At 29.0% G+C, this 10,431-nt stretch overlaps 1 protein-coding gene across 1 annotated transcript; it reads left to right on the plus strand.

Annotated features, from left to right (window-relative positions):
- Positions 1-1,216: 1,216 nt before the first annotated feature.
- On the plus strand, positions 1,217-10,401 carry LOC114319044 (putative serine/threonine-protein kinase PBL11). The gene is made up of 7 exons (XM_028266019.2): positions 1,217-1,757; positions 3,019-3,222; positions 3,581-3,649; positions 3,963-4,031; positions 5,307-5,369; positions 8,623-8,945; positions 9,698-10,401. The coding sequence occupies exons 1-7, from the start codon at positions 1,508-1,510 to the stop codon at positions 10,193-10,195; spliced, it is 1,476 nt and encodes a 491-aa protein (XP_028121820.2). The 5' UTR covers positions 1,217-1,507; the 3' UTR covers positions 10,196-10,401.
- The last annotated feature ends 30 nt before the right edge of the window (positions 10,402-10,431 follow it).

Genomic DNA, 10,431 nt, shown 5'->3' on the forward strand with positions numbered 1-10,431 from the left:
ATTGGGCCTAAATAATTTAGTGGGCTCAAATTAGCCCCTCTTACAGACCTGAATAAAACACACCCCAAGTCCCAAGTTACACCCATTGTGCCAATCCTTTAAGTTTTTTGTTTGATATATTATTATTCACTACACATAGTTGGAGCTGAGATCATTAGCAAAGACTTTACCCTGAGGTGAAACATTCGGATCCACAGACACGTTAGGAGTTGTGGAACATTTAATTGTGGGAGAACAATGAATAAAATTTATGTGTTTGCCTTAAAAATTAAGATTAGGTTTGTGATTTAATTATAATCTGAAAGAGGTATATAAAGATATTTGTCCCTAATTATAAATACATTGAATTAGGATGACAAGTTATAAATGCAGAAATATCAAATTACTTTTACTCAAGAATTGTAATATTAGAAATAGTTATAAGCGAGATATAGAGAAAGTTGTCCTCCAATTATCACTATATAGAATTATGACTATGTCTATGAGAAAAAAAAAAGAATTACAATATAGAGATAATTGTCCTCTAATTATAAATACATAGATTTAGAATTACAAGTTACAACGGCAAAAATTTTAAAATATCCTTACTTCTGTATTTACATAGTTGAGTAGTTAGTATATTGTACTTATCATTAAGAGAGTTACCAATTAATTGTTATACATGATTTGAAAATTATTGCATATAATTTTAATTTTTACAATATTTTTTCATCCGTAAATATAAGTGAGTGGGTCTCATTGCCTAGTGCCTAATAGGAGAATAAGATAATAAATTGAAGAAAAATACTACAAATAAATTTTACTTAGAAAATTATCTAGAAATATCAAAATATGATTGAGATTCAATTAACACATGGTCTCACAATATACACTCACACTTCAATTCTTGGCACAAATTTGAGAAAATTCCGTAGTCCTAGTCTTAGGCCTATTTTGGGAACCTTCAATTTTAGTAAAAAATTAATAAAATAACTACAAAAAAAATCAACTATTATCTCTATTTTTTTATGTCTTTTTTTTAAGAAGTTAAAAAATCACTAAAAAATCAATTATCAAAACAATCCTTAATCTAAATTGAATTACGTATAGAGCATTGCTCTTGCTATTTACTGTATATGTCATTTTTAAATGGAGCATGTTGCACATCACTTCTTGAGTATGGAGAGCAAAGTTTAAATGAAGAGACATTGATGCATATTCACCACCAAGACGTTTTTTTTTCCCCTCTCCCAAACAGTTTGTTTTAATTTATACGCAGAAACAACAACCCCATCATATTCCTTGGCCATATATGCCGCCCTAAAATTGTGAGACCAAGTCACAATATTCATTACATATCTAATACTCTCTCAATTGACTGCCGGCAACTTATCAGTCTTTTTGTGACTAATTCTCTCTCTCTTTCTCTGTCTCTTGATGGTAGTCAAGTCAAGCAACTTCATGCAAAGAAGAGAGAGGAAGAATTCAAACATGCCTTTGCTTGGTTGATTCTAAGTGATGAAATGCAATGAGAATGGCTAATACACACTACTCAGCAGCAGCAGCAGCAGCAGCAGCAGTAGCACCTTCACCGGCGTCGACACGTAGGCCAATAATACCACTTGAGCCACTACAGATTCGAAATTCAGTTCTAACCCATAACCATCTATGGTGGGGATTTGCTGTTGCCTTCGTTACTCTGTGTGTTGGTGCCCTTTTCTACTTTTGTCTCAAGAGCAACCTCATTTCCAGTTGCAAACAACGTTGGAAGCGACAAGGTAGTGTTGGTATTGTGCATTTTCAATTATTCACCCCAATTTAAAGAGGATTTTTATTTATTTATTTATTTATTTTTGTTACACACTTATAACCATTATCTTTTGTATTTGCTATAACATAGTTAATTTGAGCAGACATGGGCACAATCCTAATTTTGAAATAAAGCACTCAAGTTTTGTGTTATATGTGTGTGTGATTATGTAAATTTAATTAAAAGTACTCTCTCTCTCTCTCTCTCTTTCTCTCTCTTCATAAATCTTTTTAAAGAATTCCAAACTTATTGTAAAATTCTTTTTTAACCTTTTTTTTGGGTGAAATAAAACCCAACTCCAATCCATTTTTTCTAAATTATTAAATATAATAAAAAAAATATGATTATTGGGAATTTAGGAATGATTTAGAGGGTTTTTGGGATGATTTAAATAAGTATAATTTTAAAATTTTTACGAAAAAATATATAAAAAAGTAGAAAAGTAATGTGATTCAAAAAAGATAAAAAGATTTTTTTTTTTAAAAAAGTGTACTTTTATAAGAGATGCCAAATAGTGCCTTAGTTCATCTTCAATTTAGTGAAAATATTATCTCTTCTTTGATTCGATAGAGATTCTTAGAGGTAGTTTGGGATGATCTAAATATGTGCACTTTTTGACTTTTTATGAAATATGGATTAGGTTTAGGTTGGGTTTGAAGTAATGTGCTAGAGAGGTGATGTGACTTAAATAGAATAGTGACTTTTTGACTTTTTTCAAACATCCCAAACCAATTGAAGTACACTTTTAGTCAATTTTATTATACAAGTTTGAATTTGATGAAATAATTTTGATAAAGAATTGGTGTTATTAGGGCATCTCCAATCTTTTATTAAATTTGAGTAAAAATTTGGTAAAAAATTTGATCTAACATGATGTACTTCAATAATAAATTTAAAATTTTCATCAGATCTTTTTATAACTCCGGTTGTCTGGGCTTACGTGCGGAAGAATGTCCAAACGGTCATTTGGCAAGAGTGAAAATTGACGTTAAGATAAAAGAAAGTCCGGTTATTTAGGAGAATGTCCAAACATCTGACCTAACAGCCACTTACAAAATTTGATGAAAGAATAAAATATTTGATGAAAATTTAACTCTCCTTTCATTTGATATCGATTTAGTAAAATGGTTGGAGTACCGTTTTAATTAATTTTTGATCAAATTTAAATTTGATAAAGGATTGAAAATGGCTTTATTCCTTATATATTAGATTCAAAATAAAATGAACAGGAAAATTGGATGCGAAGAAAATGATGTTGAGGAGGTTCCAGTTGGAAGAGCTGGAGAAGGCGACCAACAATTTCAGCCAAGAATGTCTGGTGGGTTCTGGTGCATTCGGAAATGTCTACAGAGGCATGTTCGGTGTGGAGGGAACACTCGCAATCAAGAAAGCCCATGCCGATCCCTACATTAGCAAGGACGAATTCAGAAATGGTAATTATATACAACTGCTACAAAGAGTTCAATACTCCCTCCGTCCCAAAATAATAGTCCCTTTTGGGGAATCTAACTTTTTTTGGTAGTACAATTATTGCATTTGAAAAAAGTTGATTTTCCAAAATTATCCTTTTGATAGTACATTTTTTGAGAATATCAATGCATAATTGTACTTTTTATGTTGTTTATTAATTTAAAAGAAGGGTAAAATAGGAAATTTATATTATTTTTGTACCTGATTTTTGAAGAGGGACTAATATTTTGGGAGAATGAAAAATGGAATAAGGGACTAATATTTTGAAAGGGATGGAGTATTTAAGATTTGACTGATTTTGATGTAGTTTTCTTGAAACAGAGGTTAGATTACTCTCAAAAGTCAAGCACAGAAACCTGGTTGGTTTGGTGGGGTTCTGTGAAGAACCCGGTATGCAGATTCTTCTTCCCGCTTTTGAATTTTTTTATCTATTATAAAAAGACGTATAAAAAATTAGGGGATAATATAACCCAATAAGTTAATAATGTGGTTTATTTAGCTCTAGCGGTATATAAGACTTGTGTTGGGTACAGTTTATTTTTTTAATTTTTTATTTATTACAAAAAAAAAATGTAAAAATAAAGAAATGATGTGGTCAAAGTAAGCCAATAAATTACTTATTTTTGTATATTCAAAACAATTGATCACTAACACAACAATTTTGTTTTCTTAATCGGTTTGGTTGGGTTTTATCTTTGAACAGGGCCGAAAGGAGAGAAAATATTAATCTATGAATACGTACCGAACGGTTCTCTACTTGAGTACATTACTGGTAAAGTATTTTGTTTTTTTGTTTTTTGTTTTTAAATAATCGAGTGTTAGGGCCAACTTGTAATTAATGTTAACTTAGGTTTTGTTTGGCATGTGTTAAAATAGTACATGTTGTTTTAACATGTTATCATCACAATTATCTTATTTGAGTCGCATCACTTCTCTATTATATCATTTCAAATTTAACCCATATTTCACGTTTGTTTATAATAAAAAAAGTTACTAATCTAGTACTTTTCAAACAACCCCTTAGTTTGTTTGAACGAAAAATATTGTAAGGGTGAATTAAAGTAAATCTTTTTAAACTATGGTTTATTAATATTTTGTGTTTGTGAACTTCAAAACTTAGGGATTTAACCGGAATCAAAGCCGCAAGTGTGATGTGTTAAATGGGGCCTCGCAAGTGGGTTATGGGATTGATCTCCTGAGATTAATCGGGGTGCGTTTGAGCTAGTTCGGATACCCCAATTATCACAAAAAAAAAAAAAAAAAGGTGTGATATATGCTGATTTTGTATAAATTGTTCGCACAATCTTAATGTAAGGGCTAAGCTATAATAAAGTAATACTTTGATGGAATGGGTAAGCAGTAATCAAGTAATACTTTAATTGTTGAGTTTTGAAATTAAGAGAATAGCAAATAACTTGTATAGATGGTTTTCCAATACTAAGAGAATACCGGATTAGGAGTACAAATGAATCATAATTTAATGAGGTTTATTGTAGTTTATCCATATTCCACAAATAATTTTTAATGTGATGTGATTTTTTATCTATACTATTATTAAGTGAATGCCTAAATTGTTTTAGTAAAGTCTTCTTCTCCTCATGCCACGTAATAACTTTATATATGTTAAAATAAAAATATTATTATGCACATCATAAACAAGTTTTGAACTCAAGATCTTTGGTGTCTTTAAGAGTATACTTATCATTTAAGTAACATACATATTATGATGTTAAATTTTTTATTAATTATTTTTATTATTAATTATGTGAATTACACATGTATTACATGTGTCATCCGCTAGGATTAGCGATGCTATTAGTGGTGGTGATAGGTTGGTAGATTGGAAATACATTGTGCGGTTGGTAAAATTGTGATGGAGAAAAAAAAAATTCAAAAGTACAAAAGTTTTGCAGCTTGAACTTATGTTTCATTATTTTTGTTTTCTGTTAAATCAAATGTCAAAAATAAAAAATAAATTAAACAGTGCCCTAGTTAACATTTCTTAATCCATTATAGCTTGTCAATTCTTTTGATTATGGCTGCACAGGAAGGGGAGGGAGGACCTTAAGCTGGAGTGAAAGAGTAAACATTGCCATTGGAGCAGCAAAAGGTAGTTCACATTCACATACTTATTGTTAGTTGTAACTGGTGTTATGCAGGAACAAGAAATAGAAGGTGGTAAACAACATTAAATATGTTAAAGATTAATAACTAAATATTATGATATTAATTTACATAGATATTTAAATAATAGATTTGATTAATTTCATCTAAAAATGAAGGGTAAGAGTGAAATTCTACAAATATAAGATAAAAAATAAAAAATAAATGAAGTTTAAATTTGAAGATAAACTATAACATTATAGAAAGTGAAAATTAGATAAATCATAGAAAAAGAATAAATTTAATTGGAAATCAAAAGTGAGAGTAGATTTTGTAAATATACGATAAAGATTAAAAAAAAATCAAGTGTAAATTTGAAGATAAAATATAAGAATACAGAAAGAGAAACTTAGATAAATCCTAGAAAAATAAGGTAGAGAGAAATTTAGTAAATATCAAATGAAGATTAGAAAAGAAAAAAAAAATGAAATCTAAAAATTCAAATATAAGATAAGATAAACTTGAAAAACAAAATCTAATATAACTCTAATAATATAAAAACTAGAGAGAGTAGTTGTTTAAAAATTAGATAAGAGAAAATGCCACCTATAATTTTTTAAAATTTGTAAAAAAAAAAAAAAAAAAAAAGAAGAACTGTGTTAAGTTAAAAAAAATAAGAGTTAAATGTCATCTATAATTTTTAAAATTTTAAATTTTGTGTAATTAAAAAATAAGCATTTATGTTATCTTATTATATAAATTTTAACTCTATTTTGTGTCTACTACCAATAATTTTTAACATTTTTTGTATTCTAAAGCTATTTAATTACAAAACAAATTCGAGGATCACCTTTTATTTTTTTAAATTTGTTTTGTGTCTATAACGTATAAATTTCAACAACTTTTGTATTTTGAAACTACTAAATTAAAAAAAAAAATAGAATCATAACATCTTAGATAATTTTATTTTTACTTTATGTTATATGTAAATCTAAGGTAAACGCAGCGGATGAAAATTTAATTCTAGTCATACCTTTTCAGCGGAGTCTGAAGTGAAGGTCTTGTAGGTAAATCACGTACTTCTAGGGAGTGAACAACCAGCCCAGCAGTGGACTGATATTACAAAATGAATATCATCCATACAAATCACAGTGCCAAATTGCTTGATCGTTGTTTTTGAGAGAGAGATAATATATAGGAAAAACATAAAACATAGATGTATAGGATAATATCTCATATATCCATATCAGTTGATATGATAGACATGGATATCCTGAGTGGTTATCTAAATAAGTTTTGAATTCAAATTCAAACTTACATGGATAAGGTTCAAAAGGTTCAGGTTCAAAAAGTTCAAAGGGTCATGCCACATGGACGCTCAATTTCTAACAGATAATATAATCATTTATTTTAAATAATAAAGTCTTAGCCATAAAACGCACAAGACATGAATATTTCTCTAACAATGACACATGAATATAAAATTCAACAATCATAGAAAAAAATTTCTTACCTATGATTTTTTGTCTAAATACATAAAAACATATTTATTTAAATTAAAATTTAAAATTTTTATTATTAATATGTAATGTGTTTATAATTTCAACACAAATATAGTTGAATAATAATTTTATTTATAAGAAATTAACTAAACTTTTATTGAAATATTCACATATTGAATTCAGTCTGTTTAAAAATCACATGACATTCAATAATGTAATTTAAATTAACTATTAAATAATAATTAAATAAAAAAGCATGCATATTGAGTTTTGTTTTTCCAATGGATCCAAATGACCTTGTCTACAATTGGTTTTATTATATATATATATATATATAAAGAGTATTATGAGTTAAAAACAAAGTAAGTTATTTGTATATTTATTAAGGATTTTGAGATCCAATCTTGTGCTTCAAATGTTCCTTTTTGCAAAGGACTTTTTACTACAAAAACGAAACTTGTCAGTTAAAAACTTAATCCTACTTAATTAGTGTACTCACTGCATATATGCAAAGAAACAAATTTAAACTAATGAAGATCTCAAATAAAAAATAAAAATATAAGCAAAAATATTTTAGTGCTACTACATAATTAAATTTAGTTACATTTGGATTTAAATTGAGTGCCCCCTTATATATTACAACAAAATCGAACACATAAATTAATATAATTGAAAAACAAAATATAATAAAAAATAAATAAGATTGAATAAAAATTTCTTTCAAACTCGTGAGTGTGTTCCAAATACTCATCTCGATTAGTACAATTTTTCTTTAAAAAAAATGGGTGAACTCCTACTGCATCGCAAAACATCACTCTTTGTATTGGTCTTTCAGCCTTTTGTTACCATTGTTACTTTTTTTCCTATACGTTGTAGTTGTTAAATTTAAAAAAAAAAATGAATAATAAATTTTGTAGGTATAAGCACATCTACTACATTATTATAATTTCAACAACTAACTTAGAATATAAAGAAAAAAAATTAAATATACCAAATAAACTAAAACAAAACAAAAAATCTGCAAAAGAAAAAATAGAGCAAAAAAACATAATATGAGATTTCAAATATATGTTTCTTTTCACATAAGAAAAATCTTGCATAATTGGTTAAATCACCTGTGTAATTTCTTTGCAGGGTTTTTCTGTTTTCTAATATTTTTACCTAATTTCATATTGTCATAGAAGTAAGGTTTTGAGATTAATAGTTTATTTTTATTTTTATTTTTATTTTTTGAAATGTCTTTGAGTAGGATATAAATTTGATAAAGGAATTTGAATTAGAGTCAAACTCACCTTTTATCTGTAAATATTTTGAAAAAATCCTATCCATATGATATTATATATATTCATACCCTAAGTAATTAAAAAGTGAAATAAAACATATAAAAAAGAGAAAAATAGGAAAATAGAATGAGAAAAGAATAGATGTGCCACTTAGGAAAGAGTTTAATAAGATGCTAGAATTGAGAATTTAGAATTTTTTACATTTAATTATATATATAGTATAAATATGCATAACACGTCAACAAACATTGTTAAATTCACGAGAAATTTTTGTATGTCAATAGGGTATCACGTGACAGTACCTTTCACTAATCACAAATATACATGTCCACTATTATTTTCCAAACATTCAACATAAATGTAGTGGAGCCTAGTGTCAAAATCAATTACAATAGTAGAAGATATCACATAACATGTACCCTATCCGCATACAAAAATTTCTCCAAATTCACTATTCCAAACTTCAATTTCCCAGGCATAGCTTATTTACATGAAGGCATGAAGCCGAGCATAATTCACCGGGACATAAAACCAAGCAACATCCTAGTAGGAGAGGGATTCGAGGCCAAAGTTTCAGATTTCGGGTTAGTGAAATCAGGTCCAATCGGAGATCAATCGCATGTCAGTAGTCAGATCAAAGGGACACCGGGGTACCTTGACCCTGCCTACTGTTCAAGTTTCCATTTGTCTCCGTTCAGCGATGTTTATAGCTTTGGAGTTATACTTCTGCAACTTGTTACTGCTCGGCCTGCTGTTGAAATAAACAGAAGTCGATCTAATTATCATATTATTGAATGGGTAAGTATAATTAGAGCATGCATAATTGAACAATCTTATAATGACACTGGTTTCATTTTTTTATTTTTTATTTTTTATTATTTATATGCATGGAAGTGTGTGGAATCAAGAGTTGCCGAAAAAACGAACACGAAGGCACAAAAATTAGAGAGCTTTTTTGTCTCTGAAGTATTATTAATTTTTTTTTTTTTTAAATGTACAGAAGTGAACACAACCAAAAGTGCAAAACCCTTAGTCTACTAAGCAAAAACCACAAAATGTAATTCATTGCTAATCAAATAAAAATTAAGAAATCAAAAAAAATTATCAACATGACAAATTTAAATTAATTCAAGTTTGGATACTAGAAATTTAAAAAGCATGTCTAACAAATGGCAACTAAATTGAAATTTCCCAGACAACTTAATTGCAAAACAATAAATTAAATTTGTAAAATGATAAAATTCGAAGGCCTAAATATTGAAATATGTCTAAAAAGTGTCTTACCGCATGACAAGGTGTTGAGTTTTGACTATTGAGCCGTTTCTAATTGAATATGAACCTTTTAGAACTATTCTGCCAACATTTCAGTATTCACTTATTTATTATTTTGTCATCTTGTGATTCAAATGGATTAAATAGGTCTAAACCACTTGGTCTACATTGCATTTCCATGTCATTCAGCTTTTTAAGATAATATTTAATTTATAGCAAATGCAATTCACATATGATAAAACAATGGAAAAGGAATAATTGTTCTTGTTAAAATGCAGGCAAGGCCAAGCTTGGAGCAGGGCAATGTTGAGAACATCATAGATGCAAATCTACTGTCAGAGAATTGCAACATGAGAATGATGGTGAAGATGGGACAACTTGGTCTAAGATGTGTTGTCAAAGTTCCCAAAGACAGGCCTACAATGACTCAAGTATGGCAAGAGCTAGAGGCAGCCCTCCATTCATCGGACAACTTCATTCCCAAGCACCCTTCAAAGGGTCCCACCTTTCCCTCGAGATCAATCGGCCACGGCACGTCTCGTCGATCTATGGATATCAATGACTATTCTCAAAGCTTTGTGAGCATAGATGGTGTGGGACTTCAAAGATTTCATGTGGACATGGATAGCATATCCTTGCATAGCGCAAGCTTGAGATGTTTCGAAACAAGTAGCATAAGCATCGACATCGATAACAACATCTTGAGGGGAATTTGCGAGGAAACAACAAGTGATGATTATTATGAGGATATGGATATCAGCTTGCCAAGGGATTGAATTGATTTTGTTTTGTTTGTGTTTATGGTTTCTATAAAGATAGATTGATGATAAATGTGAATTAGCTTATGTATTTCTGAGTGAGAGGGTTGGACCTATAGAACTTGGACAACTTGTGCTTCAATTGAGGAGCTTTTGATTGTCTACTCTTTTTTTGTTTTTTTCCTCTGGTTTGTTTGGTTAATAAGAAAAATCATTAGCAGCCACAAGTGAAGCACTGACATCCAAATTTGTAC

This window comes from Camellia sinensis, chromosome 1, assembly GCF_055761805.1.
Source record: "Camellia sinensis isolate YWXY chromosome 1, ASM5576180v1, whole genome shotgun sequence".
NCBI lineage: Eukaryota > Viridiplantae > Streptophyta > Magnoliopsida > Ericales > Theaceae > Camellia > Camellia sinensis.

What these genes read in the sequence shown, in the direction of transcription:
- LOC114319044 (XM_028266019.2), top strand. Translation starts at nt 1,508, where the DNA reads ATGAGAATGGCTAATACACACTACTCAGCAGCAGCAGCAGCAGCAGCA. An exon ending in GGGGTTCTGTGAAGAACCCG is followed by an intron (nt 3,650 to 3,962) that starts GTATGCAGATTC and finishes ATCTTTGAACAG; the next exon opens with GGCCGAAAGGAGAGAAAATA. An exon ending in TCTACTTGAGTACATTACTG is followed by an intron (nt 4,032 to 5,306) that starts GTAAAGTATTTT and finishes ATGGCTGCACAG; the next exon opens with GAAGGGGAGGGAGGACCTTA.